General features: G+C 39.0%; 3 protein-coding genes across 3 annotated transcripts; 1 reads left to right on the forward strand and 2 right to left on the reverse strand.

The window, feature by feature from the left end:
• Positions 1–839: 839 nt before the first annotated feature.
• LOC142934337 (natterin-3-like) lies at positions 840–3536 on the reverse strand. Its single transcript, XM_076078885.1, has 2 exons — positions 3482–3536; positions 840–1930 (listed from the first exon to the last, which is right to left on the reverse strand). Exons 1-2 carry the CDS (start codon positions 3534–3536, stop codon positions 840–842), a joined length of 1146 nt encoding a protein of 381 aa, XP_075935000.1.
• A 4360-nt stretch (positions 3537–7896) lies between these two features.
• Positions 7897–11249, forward strand: LOC142934345 (natterin-3-like). Its single transcript, XM_076078893.1, has 3 exons — positions 7897–7941; positions 8347–8425; positions 10159–11249. Exons 1-3 carry the CDS (start codon positions 7897–7899, stop codon positions 11247–11249), a joined length of 1215 nt encoding a protein of 404 aa, XP_075935008.1.
• Positions 11250–12197: 948 nt separating this feature from the next.
• On the reverse strand, positions 12198–16866 carry LOC142934346 (natterin-3-like). Its single transcript, XM_076078894.1, has 3 exons — positions 16861–16866; positions 16382–16472; positions 12198–13318 (listed from the first exon to the last, which is right to left on the reverse strand). Exons 1-3 carry the CDS (start codon positions 16864–16866, stop codon positions 12198–12200), a joined length of 1218 nt encoding a protein of 405 aa, XP_075935009.1.
• Between the last annotated feature and the right edge of the window lie 3571 nt (positions 16867–20437).

The following is a 20437-nucleotide window of genomic DNA, read 5'->3' on the forward strand; positions in this document are numbered from 1 at the left end:
TAGAGCTTCATTCCTCGGTCAGTGTGTTGCTGCCCTCTGCTGCCTGCCGATGTAAAGGGTGTCCTCATAACAGCTTTCCATGTATGGAGCTCCTTCATGCCACTAAGTGTCTTCACAGATCATTCATTGTAAGAACAAAATAATAGAATTTAGGGACCAAGATTCAACCCCAAAAAGCTGACTTTTGACCTTTTTCCCCAACGTGAAGAATGATCACTGTCTCATTCTTGTTCATATAGAAAGTGCATTTTTATTTTAATATATTTTTATCTAACATTTATCTGTCCAGGAAAGTCCAATTGAGATATAAAATCTCTTTTCCGAGGCCGTCCTGGCCGAGACACGAGCACAGTCCCCCCAAACGAAAACCTTTGACAGCAACAGTAACCTGTAACTATGCAACACTGCAAGTGACACTTTGAAGATATTTTAACTCTGCAAATCAGGATGTAAACTAATGTACATTCAAGGAAACTTGCACACCAACGGCACAGCCTTCAGGTGCAATTTGAGGTTCGGTATCTTGCCCGAGGACACTTTGACATGTGGACGAGCCGGGGATCGAACCACGGATCATCTGATTTGAGGACGACACGCTCTACTTGATTGAATATTTAATATCTCATTTTTCATGAATTCCATTTGTTGCCTGGAAAACAATTAGTTAAATATAAGCAGAAACAATTAGTTAAAAGCCAAGTACTTTTATTGTCTTATGAAATATATCAAGGCATATAAAACATAACAGGAGACTTACTTTTTTCTTATCATTACATTGTTACGTGTATCCAACATACAATTTATTAGGTATTGAATCTCATTGAGCCTCCATCATTCTTTCAGGGACAGGGCGTGGGATCAGGTACAGGCTCACAGGGATCCACCACAGCCTGGACTTCTCCCATTTGGACGCCTTTGTAGGTCCCAGAGATGGACGTCCATGTGGTGTCCCCGTTGCTGTAGGTGCGGGTGAGGCGTGCAGTGTAAGGGATGTCTGCCCCGTACTTATACCCCACCATATTGACACCACAGGAGTAGTTTGATGGGACTTTGCACTCAACAGCAACAGTGTGGGTGGTCGACTCAATATAAGTTGTCCCCGTGGTGAACTGGAGGGTCGTCTCCTCGCTAAACTCAATACCTGCGGAGCCAATAACGGGGATTCCAGCAGTGATGCTAGTCTGGACGCCCACCGTGATAGAAAAGCTGGTGTCCCACCTTTCCTCCACTTGGTATGTCTTTGAGATTGTTGCTGTCGCTGTCACTGTCTGGCACTGGTAGTTGGTGACGGAAGACTTGCGCATGGTCTCTGGAGGATAGTCAATGGGTTTGACCCCATCAGTCTTATACTTGACATCAGACAAGTGCTCACTGTAAATATCTTTGCTAAAGGTCAGGACCTGGTAGGTATTGTACCAATACTCAGAACCTTCCCAGGGAAGGTAGAAGACCTTATCTTTAACATCCACTTTTCCAAGACCATACTCGTTCATCCCAACATATACTCCTTTGGAGCAGGTGCTGACTGAATTCTGAGGCACTGATCCGTAGGAGCCGTCCTTCCATTCCATAATCTCAAAGTTGTCTTTGTTCACCAGGATTTGAAATGGCCATAAAAAGCTATTGTACTCTTTCCCTTTATAGGAGTAGTGGCAGTAAGGATCGATGCCAGGGCTGTAGAAGCCGGCGTTGCACAAGAATTGGCAAACATAGTCGATGCGTCCAACATATTGGTTGTGGATTGAGATTGCTCCTTTTGGGAGAGAGCGGTTAAAGATTTGCCATTCCAGGTTGGTTTGATAAATGTTGAACGATGAATACCGGTCCAGCTTGGTCTTCATCTCCACAGGAGTTGGAAGAGCTTGACTTGTCGATCCGTTAGCAGTGATATTGGGAACCCTGTCCCCCAGACCTGGGCCCAGGAACAGGACTGTGAAAAAGCAGGAAAGAAAGTTTAAGTATAAACTAAATAACATCAGTAAACAATTGTTTATCCCTCCTGCCTGTTGAAAGCAGACACATTTGGAATAGATTGTATAGTCAGCGAACAAACAAACATTCATCAAATATTCAGCCAACGCAGATCAAGTTAACCTCCCTAGCTTGTAGCAAGCTAACGTTATATCCCTTATGCTAAGCTAAACATGTTTGCTAACCATCCATAGGTGCTAACGTTTACGTTCACATATTAAGTGACCCTCGTACCCCGGTGCGTTTTTAGGTGCCTGATGAAGTTTGATGTGTCCGATCCAGTACCCTTCATTTTGCATCAAGTACTTCTTTCGTCTGGGCCTTGTTATTATCGCCAAAGGTTATGACAAATAGCACCGCAGAGCTGTGCTGGCCATGGTGTTGTTGATGCAGTGACATGCCCACCAGATGCGTAAGGTTACACATGATAATAAGGGGAATAACATTCAGTTTGTCAGACATTATTAGTAATGTTTTTGCACCAAACAAAAACAAAAAAAAATTGAATAAAGATCGTACACAAGATCGACCCAAGTCGTCTGTTCGAGTCGAGTCTCAAGTCAATTGTCGAGTCACTGTACTGTGCAACTATAGACCAAGTCACAAACTCGAGTCACCATCTCTCTGACTCACAGCACTCCCAAACTGCAGCAGCTGTGTCAAAAAGGTGAATTCTCTCTAATGGGACGAGAGAAGGTGGACCCGTGTTTTCATCAAGGATGCTTTGATCTTAAACATAGTGAAATGTGCTGGACGATGTTCCCTTATGTTTCATTTTTTAATATGAATATGTCTGCCAAAAATGACCCCGTCAGGTTTGACTGTTTATAAAGCATACAGTATAAATTATCACCCACCTCTGTGTTTCAACTCCTTAGTCAACTTTATTCCAAGTCATTACCTGACATATAAAACATGTCAACATTCATTTCTGCAACATTTAACCTCCTGTTACCTTCAAATGTACTAACACCAGTTATCCTGGGGTCATTTTTGACCCCAGCAATTTGAACCTGCAGAACATTATTATAATTAAAATTGCTACCCAAGTTTATGTGTCGGGTACTTAGTTTTTTGTTGACTACCTAAATAGCCCTTTAAATAAAACAACCCCCCCGACACCCAAACCCGTATACATCCAGAATCCCTGTTACGGGACTATGGAGAAATATGCAGATCACCATCAAATCTCACTGATTGACCTAAAATTGTAAAGAGATATTTTTTGGGTGTTTTAATGGCTTTACATATCACTTTACATATCAACATGCTGAGTTTATGTTTACCCAGTTGTCCCCAATAAATTAGGAAAAGTCATTCAATATTAAACCAAAAATATGATGTCTCATTTATTTAGAGATGTTCGACGTTTAGAGACTCGTACTTTCGTTTCTTTGTCCCTCTACATTTTGTGTAAAGTACGTTCTATCCTGATCCAACTTTAGGTCTCACTTAAACGAGGACACTTGGAACAGAAACATGGAGAATTCAAACTAATGGTTCAGTTTACCTGACTCAGCGTACAGAGCCGGCAGCACCAACAGCAGCAACACTGACAGCTTCATCTGCAGGTGAAACACAGAACAGGATCATTCTGTTACCTGCCACCAGTTTGTACCATCAGACCAACTTTAATATCCAGCCTTGGTGAAAACAACAGAACATCAAATGTGAAGAAAGAAACTGTCTTAAAGATAATGTGCACAGAACAACAAGACTTTGATCATGTGAAAGAGGAGCATCTGTATCTTGTCTGTTCATGAACATTCTCATTTCAAGCTGTGTGGAAATAATTGCTTTTTAATTAAGTGAGCGGTTGTAAATTTCTCGTATGAATTCACTTTTTGACGACTAACCTTCTAAAAAAAGGACAACTACCGAACAACAAGTGTTTAAAGTGGTTGGAGTATATGAGAAGCACTCACCATCAGATGTAAAACCAGTCCAACGTGTCCAGGCTTATGTAACTGCCTTACTGCTGATCAAAAACAAACATGCACTCTCACTTTGTCTGGGCTTTGACTTTGACCATTAAATATTGGGATAGAAGTAGAAATCAATAGGATGTTAACAAAAACAAAGGTTCTTATGTTAATGTCTGTCTGTCTGGATATTCATCTTTCTTTTATAACTCTATAATTATATTTGTTGTAGTTTGTTTTTATTCATGTAAACTACAGATTACAGGTGTCTGCCTGCATCATATTTAATATTATTATTATATCATTGTTTCTAAAGGCGTCTGTAAAGCAGGTTCACAAAAAGAAAATGCCTTTTGGTGTTTCAGTTATGTCTATAAACAGATTCTGCATTCACGTGTAGAATCTGGAGGCAAACGGATAAGATTTTAGCATCGTCAGCGTTCTGGTTTCCGTTTGTAGTCCCAGTCGTCTGACTGCAAGGAACAACAATAACCGACCACGGCCAATCATCGCTAAGTTTGAACACTACAAACAAAAAGATCAGGTCAGACAACAAGGCAGGCAGCTCAAAGGAACGGACTATGGACTCAACGATCAATATCCCAAAGAAATCATGCAACGATGGAAAGTTTTGTTTCCAATCCGTAAACACATGATGAAAGAAGGAAAGAAAGCAATAATATCACTGGACAAACTATACATAGATGGACAATTGTACCGCGATAAGGACCCCCCCACACTCTCTCTCTCTCTCTCTCTTTCTCTCTCTCGCGCCCCTACGGCTCCGCATACACGCACACACATCCACACATGATAACCCCCCTCCGTAGTTTAGGTATGCCCCTTCTCTTTTCTCTGCATTTGCACTGTTTCGATTATTATACTGTATAGTATTGCACCTACATCTCAATGTGCCAGACAGTATGAAACCCTATCTGGACCACACACTCCTTTGTATTTTTGTTTTGTGTATTGTTTTACTTACTTTGTTGTGTTCATGTTCCTATATGTGTTTGTTTCTCCCTGATTCAGTGTCTGCAGGTCCTGCTGTGACATTTACACACTCACTCTCTCTCACACACACACACTTATCAACATTAATGTTCAGTCTATATTAACCCAGTCAACATATCATCTATCAAATTCTTAACCTGGAATATCCGTGGAATTGGTTCTCAGGCAAAAAAAATTAAAGTTTTGAATCATCTGGCTAAACTGCAAGCAGATATATGCTTAATACAAGAAACACACCTCTCAGAATCAGACCACAACAAATTTAAATCACCACAATTCACTCACTCATTCTCGGCTCACTATAACACAAAACAAAGAGGGGTATGTATTTTAATTAACAAAAAAGTTTCTTTTGTCCATAACTCCACCATCACCGATCCTGAAGGCCGTTTTATCATTATAAACATATCCATCAACAATCCAGTCCAGTCACAATCTGTAATGTTTATGGCCCAAACACTGATGACCCATCCTTTTTTCATAATTTTTTTTCATCCTTCTCAAACATTTGTAACTGCCCAGTCATAATAGGAGGTGATTTCAACACAGTTATCGACCCATCTGTAGACAGATCTAAAAATCCAAATAATAAGCGTACCTGGCAATCCACAGACACGATAAAACAGTGATTTTGGTCTTGGCGATATTTGGCGATTACAACACCCAAACTCAAGAGAATACTCATTCTTCTCACCAGTTCACCACTCATACTCATAGTATTTGAATGTCGTGGCTCCACAGAGGTGATTTCAGTAAACTGACCCTTAAGAAAAAGAAACAGCACAGCTGTCACACGAGGAGCTTAAATCAATTTAAATCATATCATTTACAGTTATTTTTGTGTTTCCTCATAATATTGAAGTGAATTCCTCTTTTGCACTCGTACTTTCGTTTCTTTGTCCCTCTACATTTTGTGTAAAGTACGTTCTATCCTGATCCAACTTTAGGTCTCACTTAAACGAGGACACTTGGAACAGAAACATGGAGAATTCAAACTAATGGTTCAGTCTACCTGACTCAGCGTACAGAGCCGGCAGCACCAACAGCAGCAACACTGACGGCTTCATCTGCAGGTGAAACACAGAACAGGATCACTGTTACCTGCCACCAGTTTGTACCATCAGACCAACTTTAATATCCAGCCTTGGTGAAAACAACAGAACATCAAATGTGAAGAAAGAAACTGTTTTAAAGATAATGTGCACAGAACAACAAGACTTTGATCATGTGAAAGAGGAGCATCTGTATCTTGTCTGTTCATGAACATTCTCATTTGAAGCTGTGGAAATGATTGCTTTTTAATTAGCTGCATAAATTCACTTTTTTAAGACGAACCTTCTAAGAAAAAGGACGACTACTGAAGAACAAGTGTTTAAAGTGGCTGGAATATATATAAACGGTCTTGTCTTTGCCCTGCAGCTTTAGATTCAGTTCACTCAGGTGTGAAGTGATGTCAATAAAATAAACACTATTATATTCTCATCCTCTAAAAAGAGACCTTTGTGTGCAGGCACTTTATCTGTGGTTAGTGAAACACTTGTTTCAGCTCTCTTCTCCTCCTTTACAGCATTGTTGGGCACTGAATGAATGCGCTCCATGAAAATGTAATAATTCTCAATGATCTTCCCGGTTATAAGTCCAGGTCCAGATACAACGGCGTCTGGGTCCGGAACCGGACCGCGCTCCACCTATTAGTGACCCTGTCCTACATAAACAGACTTGTTTCTATGTCTTCATGCTTCTGTGGAAAAATGTCCAACTCTTTGTTTTTCTCACACTGCCTGACAGCTGACGGCGTACACGCCTGCAGATATTTCATACATCAAATCCACAGAAAGGAAAGAATCACAAACAGGTTTTAGTGACTCACATTTCTCTAGAATGAGATCAAATCACTAAAAACAGATCATGACATGTCTCTTTATTGACAGTCAGCTCAGCACATTTCATCTAATGTTCAAAATGTAGTGAAGCAACCAAAACACTTAATATATCACATTTAGAGATCAACTCAGGTCTGTCAACAGCCATGAATAAATACATGTTCTCCATGTTTTTATTATTAAATGTAGTATAAATGACTGTGTGAGTGATGTGGAAACCTTCAGCACACAGAGAGGAGTGAAAGAGTAAAGTTTGGAGCTGCTGAAGTGGAGATTTATCATCAGAGTCTGAGAACAAACTCATTTAGAGAAAACGTCTCAATTCTTTTATCAAAAACAAAACAAAAAGAACTAATAGATATCACCATGAAACTTCCCCAGTTGATTACTGACATTAAGGCAATTCATTTTTTGGATTACAAGTGTTGTGGCAAAATGACGAGAAGAGACGGCGAACTGACGTTGCAACCAGCGGGGAGTCTTTTAATGCAAACTTGCCAACATATTACAAGTTCAACAAATCCTAATACAAATTCCAATAAAATCCCACGTATTACTTTTCACAGATTACTTTTATAGTCAAACTTTACCCCCCTTACATCACTTTCCACCAATCAAACAAGTGGGTTGAACCACAAACAGAGCACATCTGATTTCTTCACTATGATGCTCTCCTGACTCAGGACAACTTTTTGGCAGAACACACGATTCGTTTACAGGAAATGTTTTGATACAAATAGGGGTGATCGATTACAATGTGTCTGGTGCTTTAATCTCTTACTAAGAATGTTTTTATGAAACTCAGTGTGTTCAACATAACAAATTATATAAACTGTTTACTTGTGAATTCAAATGTGGTCAGTTCAATCCTAAATTATATGATGATTTTCTTCAACACAAGTTTTCTGAAATGTTATGCTTAAATATCCAAATGAGGCATTATCTGAAGGCATTACCTTGTCTTTTCATTTTCATCTTAACTCAAATAACACACACATTTGTAGAAAACTACAATGCTATTGCAGAATTCATTTTTCAAGTTTGCATTATTGTTTAAGAGAAGAGTTTTAAAGAAGTCCTCAAGAACGAATACACCATGCATGAACATGAATGCCACCCCCAGCCCCAGGGAGAACTACAAACAAACTGGAGCAACATGTTTGAGTATTAAACTAAAATCACCTGAGCTTTCCCCGCCCATCTCCATATCAGCACACTATATAGCAGCCTCTTCACCGCAGTCACTGACAAAGCTTCAGTGTGCATCACCTCTTTGTTTTCCAGCATCTGTGACCTGTTTGCTTGAACCAAACTGTTGCGTACCTGCCTGCCTGACCCTCTGCTGGACTTTTGAACGTCGTGACTGTAAGTTTTTGCAACTTCTCCATAAATCCACCAAAGTGATTCTGCTGCTTTCACATTTCTATCTTCATTCTTTTTTTTAAATAATATGAATGACAAATAATATAATAAACCAAACACTGCTTTAATGTTGGTTTAGTGCTACAAACTGCTGGTGAGTGTAACAGTGATCCTGTTCTGTGTTTCTCCTGCAGATGAAGCTGTCTGTGTTGCTGATGTTGGTGCTGCCGGCTCTGTCCTCAGCCGGCCTAAACAACACGTACGAAGAACCAGGTAAACTGAAGCTGACATCACAGTGTGAATCTTACATGATGCTGTTTCTTTTGTTCTCATGTATGCATCACTTCAAATGGGATAAAGACAGAAGAGCAAAAAATCTTGTGAGAAAACTGATTTAAATTCAATTGATTTAAGTTGCAAGTGTTTCATTCTCTGTGGAGCCAAGACATGCAAATCATTCTGGTTTGATGTGTTGACTATTTAAGATTTCAGCGATGATTAAATCTGTGGTGTGTTAAGCGTCGCTAAATCTGATTTGAGAATTAAAACGCCTCCTTTTCCAAGTTTCATCATTTGTTCATAACTTGATGAGGATATGAACTGTGTAAGCACAAATGTAGGAAGCAAAAAAGACATGAACATAGACGGGAAAGGAGGAATTATTTTTAATATTTTGAGAAAACAAAAAAAGCTGTTTGTTTAGTATTATTATTATTATTTAAATTGATCTAAATCCCTAGTATTACAAATGTGCTTTTTGGTTTTGTGGTCAGTTCACAGAGATCATGTTTTTTGGTGCCACGCAAATTGTTGGGTTTGTTGTTTTGACGATTTAAAGAATCTCAGTGGTGATTATATTTATGGTGCGTGAAGCATCATTATATCACATTTAAAAACTCAGCAGCAGAAGACTACAATGTGTGAAATAACAATACTGTGTAAATCCAGTTGCTACTATATCACAAAGAGGTAATTCATAGACTAACTGACATGATAGCCCTCTATGTTGGCTTTCTTCTTGAGTCACGTCAGAATATAGGTGGTGATAAAGGTTACGTCAACAATACCTCAAATACCATAAAAGCATATTCTGAGCATGCTCCGTGAGCTTACTCTCCTTTGGCGATATTAACAAATACTAAACCATAGTGAAGCAACAGCTAATTATGTATTTATTTATGCATACTTGATGTTTGGTTTCACGGTAAAAACTAAATTTAACTCATGTGGAGGAACGATGAGGTGGAGTTCCTGCTTAGCGTCACTTTACAAGAAAACGTTGATTTGGGAAGTTATATGAAACATTCAGACATCTCAGTGGTTTAAGTCCTGCTCAGGGAAACTCTGAGAAGGTGGGGAACCAGTTTCCTCAAGCAAAAGACATGATAAACATTAATGTCATATCAACCAGACCGTCCGGTCAAAGTTCTGTGGGACAGTTGACACTGGATGCTGAATGGGACACGGTAGAGTGGTGGTGCTTTGCCTCAAGCTCTGTGAAGGTTTACTTCAGGTCCGTTTGACTGATCTTTGCTGGTTGTTGTTGACTTGAAACCATCTGTTGTTTTCAGAAGTCATTGTTTCCCAAAACACTCAGTTTTATGTGTCCACACAGATACAAAGTATACAGAGTATTTTTAAATGTACACCTTAAAAGGCGTTTTCAAAAAATGTCCATTTTAGTGACTTAAAACTGTGTTTGCGTGTGGACGAGAGGCCAAAATATTTGTCCCTTTGTTGAGTCACTGCAGGCTTTTCTTGCCTCACATATCCAAGTTCTCTGGAAATTACAGTCAGTGACGTCCCTTTAATTGTGATTTAAAAATCATATCAAGGTAAACGTTTTGCTTATTGCTCTCCATCGGCCAGATTTTATTTTGCCCGATAAAGAATTCTTCAAAACTTAGTTTAAAAAGGATTAGGAGAGATTTGATTGAGTACTGATGTCATGTGGTTTATACTTAAACTTTGTTCCTATCTGTTCCTTTTCCCCTGCTTTTATACAGTCCTGTTGCTGGACCCAAATCTGGGTGAAAGGGTTCCTAATATCACTTATAACGAAACGACAGATCAAGCTCTTCCAACTCCTGTGGAGATCGAGACCACGTTGGTCCGGTATTCATTGTCCAACTCCGATCAAACCAACCTGGAATGGCAGGTCTTTGACGGCTCTCTCCCCAATGGAACAGTTTCAATCTACAACGGATATGTTGGACGCATCGACTATGTTTGCCAATATAACTGTATTGCCGGCTTCTACAACCCTGGCATGGATTCAACTCCTTCCTGCCACTACCCCTATGGCGGTAAAGCTTATCTTGGCTCCCCATTTGAGATCCTGGTGAACAAAAACAACTTTGAGTTTTTGGAATGGAAGGAAGACTCCTATGGTTCAGTGCCTCAGAATTCAGTCAGTACCTGCTCCAGAGGCATTTATGTTGGGAAGAACAAGTATGGTCTTGGAAAGGTGGATGTTAAAAATCAGGCCTTCTTCCTTCCCCGGGACGGTTCTGAGTATTGGTACAAGGACTACCAGGTCCTGACCTTTAGCAAAGATATTAACAGTGAGCACATCTCTGATGTCAAGTACAAGACTGATGGGGTTCAAATCATCACTTCTCCTCCAGAGACCATGGACAAAGCTTCCATCACCAACAAGGGCTGCCAGATGGTGACACAGACAGCTACCCTCTCAAAGACAATCCAAGAGGAGCAAAGGTGGGACACCAGCTCTTCTACTACAGTGGGAATCAAGACTACCATCACTGCTGGAATCCCCGACATTGCCTCTGTAAGCATTGAGATTGGCGCGGAGACGACCCTCCAGTTAAGTGAGGGGACAACTTATACCGAGCTGAAAGAGTTCCGTGTTTCTGTTCAGCACGATGTCCCACCAAACCAATCCTGCAGTGTCAGTATGGTGGGACATAAGTACGAGGCAGACATCCCTTACACTGCACGCCTCAGCCGCACCTACAGCAACAGGGAGACCACATGGACGTCCATCTCTGGGACCTACAAAGGCGTCCAAATAGGAGAAGTAAGGAGTGTGGTGGAACCCTGTGAACCTGTACCTGATCCCACACCCTGCCCCTGAAAGAATGATGGAGGCTCAATGAGATTCAATACCTGATAAATTGTATGTTGGATACCCTTAACAATGTAATCAAGCTAAAACATTAACCTGCTTTTATGTTTTGTTTGTCTTAATAAATCTTATAAGACAATAAAAATACTTGGCATTAACTGTTTCTTCTTTTTAATAGTGGAATATGAGTGTGCATGTAAACGTAGTCAGTGACAACATTTAAACTATGTTAGGCTCGTCAGTTTAGTTCATTCATGAATTAAAGTCATAAATCAGGATGATTTTTTTTTTTTTTTCAGTTATATTGAAGTGAGATGTCAAAATCTTAAGATTATACATTTGTGGACTACTAATTTCAGAGGTCAAACTACTGGTCTCAAGGTTTCTCCATCTTCACTGAAACGTCTCTACATTACTACATACTGCACCGTGATTGGCTTCCAAAGTAGTCACAGTGTCACAAAACAACACTAATACTAACCCATGACATAATGAGACTAAAGGTGAGCTCAGGGGAACTTTCCCTCTTCAACTCTGCACAGTTTGGCTGAAAACATTCAAGTGAAGTAGAAATAAGAAGGACACACTTTGGAGTGGTGGGGGACTTTAAAATGCCGTGTGATTTTTATTATGTGCAAAACAATTTATATGAGCATAAAAAAGTGGCTTATAATAATAACGATCAAATTCAACAAGAGTTCGATTTCATCAAAAGGTGGAAGTACAAAGAAAAAAGCATCAAACATTCAGTTGCTTTATGTCAGACACTATACGGGGATAACAGATAAAAACAATGACAGCTTGTGTTTGAAGGAAACCCCTGGTGTTAGTTTACGGTCTAAAAACATCCGAGACACTCTGATTGTTTAAGTTCAAAATCTTCCAACCAACAAACCAACAACCAGCGTGTTTGGACTATAAACTATAAACTATAAACTATACGGGGCTTTTTGCATTTTATTTGCAAGACTTGGCATCTTTGAGAAGTTCACATCGGTCCGCCACGGCCCGGACTTCTCCAACCTGAACGCTGTCATACGTCCCGGTGATGGACGTGGTGTGGATCTCCCCGTTAGCGTAGGTGCGTTTGAGGCTCGCCGTGTACGGGATGTTAACTGTGATCTTATGTTGCTCCATATTAACCACGCAGTAGCTGTTTGGCGGGGCCGTGACCTCCACAGAATCAGTACTGGTGATGGCCTCGGTCACCGTCTTTCCCCAAGAGTACTGGAACGACACTTCGATGCCCAATTTAATACTGTTGGAGACGATGAAAGGGATGCTGCCTGTGAAGGTCATTTCAACACCTGCTTTGATAGAATCGCTGTTGTCCCACCTGTGCTCCACCTGGTACGTTTTTGAAAGGGAGTCTGTTTTCACCACTGAGCGGCATTCGTAGTTGCTGACAGATGTTTTCCGCATGACCTCCGGAGGATATTGGATGAATTTAGACTCATCAGTGATGTACCTGACATTGTAGACCTGCTGGCTGATTATAGCCTCACTGGTGGTCAGGACCTGGTAGGAGCTGTACGAAAATAGAGAACTCTTCCATGATATGTACAAGTGCTTCTCTTCAGTCACAACCTGCCCAAGTCCATGTTGGTTCTTCCCTACATATATATTTCCCCTTGAGCAGGTTGTGACTGAACTCTGGGGCACTGAACCTTGCGAACCCTCTTTCCACTCCAGGATCTCAAAGTTGTTTTTGTTCACCAGGATCTCAAACGGGGAACCAGCATCTACTTTTTTTGCATTGGCATAGTGGCAATAAGAACCCATGCTGGGAGTATAAAAGCCAGCCTCACACTTGTATTTGCAGACATAATCAATGCGTTCAAAGTAATCAACATAAATTGAAACTGCATTGTCTGGGAGAGAGTTGTTCCAGGTCACCCACTCCAGGTTAGAGCCACTGCCAGACAAGAAGGAGGAGGCCAGGTTAGAGCCATCGGCAGACACGAGGGAGGAGGCCAGGTTAGAGCCATCGGCAGACACGAGGGAGGACTGATCAGTCACAATAATGTGATCCGGTAGCATTTCAGGGGTGCCATTTACATCCAAGTTCATGATGTATCCTAGAAAAAGAAAAGGGAAAAAGGCACAAACAATGTTTGCTTTAATATGAAACACAAAGCACAAACAGAGTGAAGAGTGTAACGTTACCTTTGAAATGAAAAACAAAGCAGCTTTCTGATTTATGAAGACAGTAACTGACCTCTCCCTTAACTTACAGTTTGTTTCCTATCAGTTGGTCTTCTACTTTTGTCCTCACTGAAATGTCTCAACAATTATTGGATGGATAGCCATTTTTGCATTCATTATCCCCAGAGGATGGATCCTAATGATGCTGGTGACTTCTTCTTTAGTGCCTCCACGAGGCTGACAATTTTGGTTTTTAGTGACAATAATTGTATTGAAATTTAAGTGATACATTCAATGTTTCCTACAGGACAACATTTGCATTGACAGGTCATTTTGTAGGCGCTAAAGCTTTGTATGTTTTGAGTTAGCCCTGAATATAACTTTAAATTTAAGCCTGTGAAGATTGTCAAAAAGCATAATGTGTGTGAATGCGCAAAGTCTTCGTAACATAACAGACAGGTCCAGGTGGAAGAAAAAAGCGTTGAAGATGTTACTCAAGTAAAAGTACAAAATGATTATCAAATATACATGAAAAACAAAAAGTACTCATTATGTAGATTAACATATATTATATCATTGCATTATAATTAGTGATGGGCAAGTTAACAAGTTATTATCGCGTTAATTAATGCCGACAATTATTGTATCGCGCGTTAACGCAGCTGTTTGTGTGGCGTCTCTTCCGTCTCTTCCTGTTTCCTTCACCTACATTCCCCTGGGTCCTAAGTCCCTCCATGTACAGCTTCTTATCACCCTCTATGTACCAACATACATTTATAACAAATACCACACATATTACGGTAATCAGCGTTGCATATGTGTCTGACCAAAATACCAAAAAAAGCAAAAAAGAAATGATTAATTTAAATCATTTTTTTGAGTTTTTAAAGTTGTTTTGTTGGGAATATGTATAATAAGCATCATTTAGTTATCACTACTGAGAATTTAACAAACAAAAAAAGAAAAAACATGACGTAAATAGGTTTGCAGTTTTCAAGGTGTATATTTCAAATTGCATCTCTTACACACGAAGATAAAGTTGTGAACACCGGCTGAATATTTATTATCAGAATCATTATAACTGTTATAACTGCTACTGTGTAAAGGGAATACTGCTGTTTAAAATAACCTGATGTGTTTAAAGTGTTTGCAAACCAAATGTTATTGCACTTTTGTTCATATAGCAGTACTTTTAAAAGAAAAGTGCGCAATACACTACTTTTGAATTCATTATTGAATTTTGCGCATAACAATGTGATTAATCGGAAAAAAATCATGCGATTAATCGCGATTAAAAATTGTAATCGTTGCCCAGCACTAATAATAATATAACGTATTCATCACTTTACTTTTGCAGCTGGTAAAGGTGGAGCTCATTTTAATTACTTTATATACTGCTGGGCAGCCTAAACTATGATAATACGTCATGATTTATTAGTTTTTATTATCATTATTATTCTTAATCTGCAGAGTTGCTAATGCTGTCAAATAAATGTAGTGGAGAAAAGAGCTCAATATTTCAATATTTTCCAACTCTTAGGCAATAAAAGCAGTTAAGTATTCTACTTCTACTCAATATGCTAGTATTAAATAACAACCACTTATATTTTCAACATCACAATTCATAATTAATCTGGTAAGTAAACAGTTTTTGCAGTACACACAGTTTTTCAATGATTAAAACATGTACTTTGTATGTAAATAAGGAGCCAGAATGCATAAAAAAGCAACAAAATAGAGCTCGTTTATCAAAATTCCCTTCGAGTGGTCCGGGCTAAGCCCCCAAAGTGTTCTAACTTTGACAAAAACCCACTGGATTTTCCTCCAGTACCATGATGGGTTACAATTTCATCTTTTTCCTTGGTCTATGGTCACACACTAGCAAAACGGCGTTCCCATCAGCCTCAGCTGTACTTTGAGTTTAGTGCTAGTTAGCAAATGTTAGCATGCTAACACGTTCGATTAAGATGCTAAACATGACAATGGTGTTGTCTAGTGCAGGGGTCTTCAACGTTTTTCAGGCCAAGGACCCCAAACTGACAGAGAGATGGAGCAGGGACCCCCGACTATATATATTGTATAAAATAGTGTTTTATATTAAATGGGCCTAGTACCATGTATAAACATACCTCTTTATTGTGCATTCAATACTAAGCTTTTCAAATAATACACAGGTTCATATATTCATGTCTTTATGTTAAACATGTGAAGGTACAGTGAGTAGGGAGGCCGTGCCACTGCCATTTATAAACACACCTTGTCAGCTGATACCAATGTCAATATCAACATTGTCTGTCAATTACATGATAATCATTCACACGAGCTATTCACATTGATGTTTTCATTTTAAACATAAATGTGGAAACGAAAATGAGTGCCATTAGTGCCACTGCCATGCATAAACATATCTTGCATACAATACTGAATTATTAAAAATAATGGACAGATTCATGTTTGAAAAAAAAAAGAAATTAAATTTTTTCTTTTTCTTTTTTTTTAATTGTCTAATCAACCAAAAATGTCGCGGACCCCCTGTTGAAGACCTCTGGTCTAGTGTATTGTATTGGGTATACTCTGCTTACATTTCATTGGATACATTCACGTCAACGCTCAGAGAAATGAGAGGGATTTTAAAACAAGTGACACTAGGACAGGATTAGTATGTAGAAAAATATATAGTTCTTAATTCACTGTGTCCAAAAGAGGCAGAGTTTATATCGTTTATACAACACATTGTATTGGGGTGTGGCAGAAGTCTCAAAACAAAATCTCAGCATATAAAACCAAAGCCCAAGCATCTAAACCACTAGTTACACACGGGGGGAGGTTGGAAAACACATTTAGTTTGTGACTTGGAACGATAAACAGAGCTGCAAAACCAACGCACTTCAGAGTTTTGTCTCAAGATTCTTTGTTGCTCTATAATCCATTTATAATAAACATATCCCAGTTATTTTCCCCATTTCCCCAAATTTCTGAAGCCAGTTTGTGTTTACCGTTTTCCGGTTTGCGTTTACTGTTGCTCCTGATGTCCAGAGGACTGGCTGAAGTCTGCAAGACCAGCAGCAGCAGCACTGACAGCTTCATCTGGAGATGAAACACGGAACCAAATCTTTAGAAACGTTCTTTCACAAAACAGCATTAAACCGACACAAGCTTGGTGAAGAAGTCCCCTCGGTGTTTAGCCACCGAGTCACGATTGTCTGTACATGGTAAATCTGTTTTTGTAAGAATAATAGATTGGAATAGATTTTGGAAATACAGAAGAAAATACAAATAAAAGCAATAATAATAAATTCATTTGTTTTTTCACAGGTATAACATTTTGTTACATTTTTTGTATTTCAAGATTTTTTTTCAAGACATTTCCCATGTCACCATCATATATTTGATCTATTGAATTCTCTGAAATATAGTCATAATCTTTAGAATTTGACATATTTAACCCTTAGTGAACTCTAGGAGAAGTACTCACCATCATATTGTCCTTCACTGAATGCACCTGCAGTATCCACCTCCTTTATACTGTAGCTGCATAATGGCCGAGTGTCTTTGCTCTGCTTGATAAAAAAAGAGTATATTGGTTACCTGCCAAAAAAGTAACGTGCCAGATGTTTCTCATGGGTTTGGATCAAGCTCTCTGGTGGGGGGGCATCACTGCGGATGATAAAAACAGGATCAATAAGATGATCAGAAAGGCTGGCTCAGTGATTGGCCTTACCCCAGACTCACTAGAGGTCACTGTAGTAAAGAGAACAAGGGCCAAGTTAAAAACGATTGTTTCTGTTGAAGGCCGTCCACTACACGCTGTCTTTAATGGACTCAGAAGCTCATTGAGTGAGACTCAGGAGGCCTCAGTGTTCTACTGAACCACTCAGAAGGTCTTTCCTTCCAGCAGCACTTAGATTCTTTAATGAACACCTTTAGATGTGGTTTTTAGATTTAGCATCTTTCTGATGTCTACCATGTTTCATATGGCATTTCCTGGTGTTATCTATTCTTTGTTATCTATTCTTTGTAATGTGTTTTTTGGCTGCTGTGCACTGTGGACTGTGTCTATTGTTGTCTGTATGAGTTAATTGGATTAATAAAGTTTTTCCAATCTAATCTAATCTGATACTTCCTTGTGCGTCTGTTTTCTTCGTAGGTTAATTATCCCAAAGTGTGATTCTGGCCTCGTCATATTAAAGTAAAAGGATAACTTATTGTTACTGTTACGGTTCCATGTGGACTTTCTTAAAGAATTGTGCTTTTGTACCTTGAGTATATTAATATGTTATTAGTCTAAAATAAATACAATTAACAATATTTTTTGTCAAAGTATACTGAAACGGTACACACAAATTCATAATTCAGTCTGAAACCTGGATTCAGGTTCACAGTTTGGTACATCAACAACAGAGAGTAGCTGGGTGACACCTGATTCATCCTTCAACCTGTTACACTGAAACAACAACCTCCATACCACACTGGTTTATATTCAACATATGCATCAGTGATGCTGTGATTCAAACAGACTGTTTACCTGTAGCACACCTGTGAGCAGGTTTGTTAAGCCTCAGTGTGGCTCTGGATCGTAGTATCTTTATTTTAACCTCTGTGGAAGGACGTTTGCCAACTGTTTTCCTACTTTGTGTGGATGAAATATGTTTATTGGAAACGTAATCGAAAGGCTTGAAACTTAACTGCATTAGTTGAACTTGTATAAAATGAGATAGTTAACAATGAATATTGTCTTGGTGACACTAACCTGTGAATTATCAGTAGAAGGGATTGAATGTTTTAAATAGAAGCCATGGGAAGAAAAGGGTTCATATAACTGGATGCTTGTTCGTAAACAGGAGGGTTGTCAGTGTGATAGTGGAAAGATCCAGTAAATCATTAGTATCACAGTGTCTGTGTGATACTTCCTTGTGTCACTGTTTTCTTTTATAGGTTAATCATCCATGAACGTGATTCTATCTGGCCTTGTCGTATTAAAGGTGGCTTGTGGCCTCATGAAGTTTGCTTTTGTTCCTGTTTTTCAAGTAGACAAGAGTCTTTTTATTCCGCCATCGCTACCTCTAACACCACTGACCATGTAGGCAGAGATTAACTTGTGAATAAACTATGTAGAAAACAGGTCAATAATTCACTGATTTACTAGTTTAGACGCACAGAGCTTCTCTTCATTTCCGTTTTATTCAATAAGGTAATATACCCTACAGTTTATTTATTTGTCAGTTTCAGCTAATTCGAGTGCATGGAGAAGTCTGAAGAAATAAAACCTCAGCAACTCTTGTGGAATGGAGAACAACTGTATCGTCAGACCAAGGTGATTTAGCTTGTCTTTCACCAGATCCATCATACCACACCTTACAAAAACATTTTAATATCTGATGGTAATAACACATTTTTAAAGCTTCTCTAAATGTAAAGCACTTTTATCGACTTGTTCTTGGTCTTTTAATCGTAGCTTGGTAGTACGAAGTTAATTTTGTGCAAGCAATTAACAACCACTCACCTAATTAAAATCATTGTTGACACTGCTGAACAAGTCACTAGACTTGTTTGTGCTACTTTTAAATCCCATGTGATTTTATTTTGGACAAAACAATTCATTTATTTCAGCAGAAATAAAAAGTGGATTACAAATATTACGTTCAAATCCAACAGGAAGGAGAACTAGATTTCATCAAAGGTTGAGAGAATAAAAGCACAAGAAAAAAGCATCAAACATTCAGCTGCATTATGTCAGACACTATACGAGGATCAAAGACAACAATGTTTGAAGTAACCTCAAGGTTCTTCAGAGGGCGATGTCTGTCTGTCTGTCTGTCTGTCTGTAGGTAGGTTGGTCCCCCACTTTGGTCGAGACAGAAATAGCTCAACTATGGATGAAGATGGAATTTTGTACGTGGATTCATGTTCCCTAGAGGATGAATCCTACAGATGTTGATGGTCCCCTGACTTCTCTTCTATTACCACCATGATGTTGACAAATTTGGGTTTTGATTGAAAAGTCATGACAACTATTGAATCGCCATGAAATCTGTTTCTCTTCCCTTCAGGATGAATCGGATTAACTTAAATGATCCTGTGACTTTAAATCTAACGCAAACATCAGGTCAACGTTTACGTTTTTTTCCACAACCATTAAAAACCTGCAATATTAATGCAATCAGCCTCAGCTGTACAGTGCTGTGCTCACAGCTTGTTAGCAATTGATAGCATGCTAACATGCTAAACAACGGTGACTAAAACCGCAGTTACAAATAAATTGTTGACGTGTGAATTAATCTTCTTTTTGGAGCTTTCAAACCGCGAATAAAGGCATCATCAACCAACTGAGTTTTTTCTTGCACGTTTTTTTCTTCCCGGCAACAGCAACAAAGAAAATACTGTAAATTATTTGTAGTCTTTTTGTTAAGTTTTAATAAAGTTATTCTTACGGAATTTGCTTTTTATGCTGCAAGAAGTCAATCCTGGATGACAAAATAATAACAAATATGTTGTGATTTCAATGTTCAATAGAACTTTACTATGTCTTCTATGTGTCTTTTGTAAATGTTGGGACACAAAAACAATCCTGTGGCAAATACAATCTTTCTCCATTTGTTTCTTTTGAGCCATGAATCCGTTCTGCAGAAGAAGTAGTCCCTAGAGAGGAAGTTCAAAGAGATTTATTCATATTCTTAAAAAGCTGAAATATCTCAGATATCCAGCAGGTGGAAGTGAAAGATCACTAATTCCTCACCAGACATTGTCGCTGGTGTGCCAGTCCCCAGCTCAGTATCTCACACAGCAGTGCAGTGACGCTCAAACATGATATTATATCATATATTACATTGCATAACATCCACACACGTCAATTTGAATGTAGAAATACTAACAAATGCTCTTCTTCTACTTAAACCTGTGTTATGATATTTGTGTTTCTTGACGATCAAGTTAAATCTAATTTTTTCTAAGAAATCAATGAATAAGTTTCATGTTGGGTCACATGAAAACAAGTGAGCCATCTCCATGACGACGGAGCAAACTCAACCCCCTGACTTTTTCTGACAGAACAG

The sequence above is a fragment of the Anarhichas minor genome, unplaced genomic scaffold (genome assembly GCF_050575085.1).
Source record: "Anarhichas minor isolate MPS153535 unplaced genomic scaffold, ASM5057508v1 ptg000068l, whole genome shotgun sequence".
NCBI classification, from domain to species: domain Eukaryota; kingdom Metazoa; phylum Chordata; class Actinopteri; order Perciformes; family Anarhichadidae; genus Anarhichas; species Anarhichas minor.

Bases quoted from the DNA above. Each gene is read 5' to 3' on its own strand.
- LOC142934337 (XM_076078885.1), bottom strand. From the start codon at position 3,536: ATGAAGCTGTCAGTGTTGCTGCTGTTGGTGCTGCCGGCTCTGTACGCT. The intron at 1,931-3,481 runs GTAAACTGAACC...GCTTTTTCACAG, and splicing joins GGCTCTGTACGCTGAGTCAG to TCCTGTTCCTGGGCCCAGGT.
- LOC142934345 (XM_076078893.1), top strand. From the start codon at position 7,897: ATGAATGCCACCCCCAGCCCCAGGGAGAACTACAAACAAACTGGA. The intron at 7,942-8,346 runs GCAACATGTTTG...TTTCTCCTGCAG, and splicing joins AGAACTACAAACAAACTGGA to ATGAAGCTGTCTGTGTTGCT. The intron at 8,426-10,158 runs GTAAACTGAAGC...GCTTTTATACAG, and splicing joins CAACACGTACGAAGAACCAG to TCCTGTTGCTGGACCCAAAT.
- LOC142934346 (XM_076078894.1), bottom strand. The intron at 13,319-16,381 runs GTAAACACAAAC...TTCTTTTTCTAG, and splicing joins TAAACGCAAACCGGAAAACG to GATACATCATGAACTTGGAT.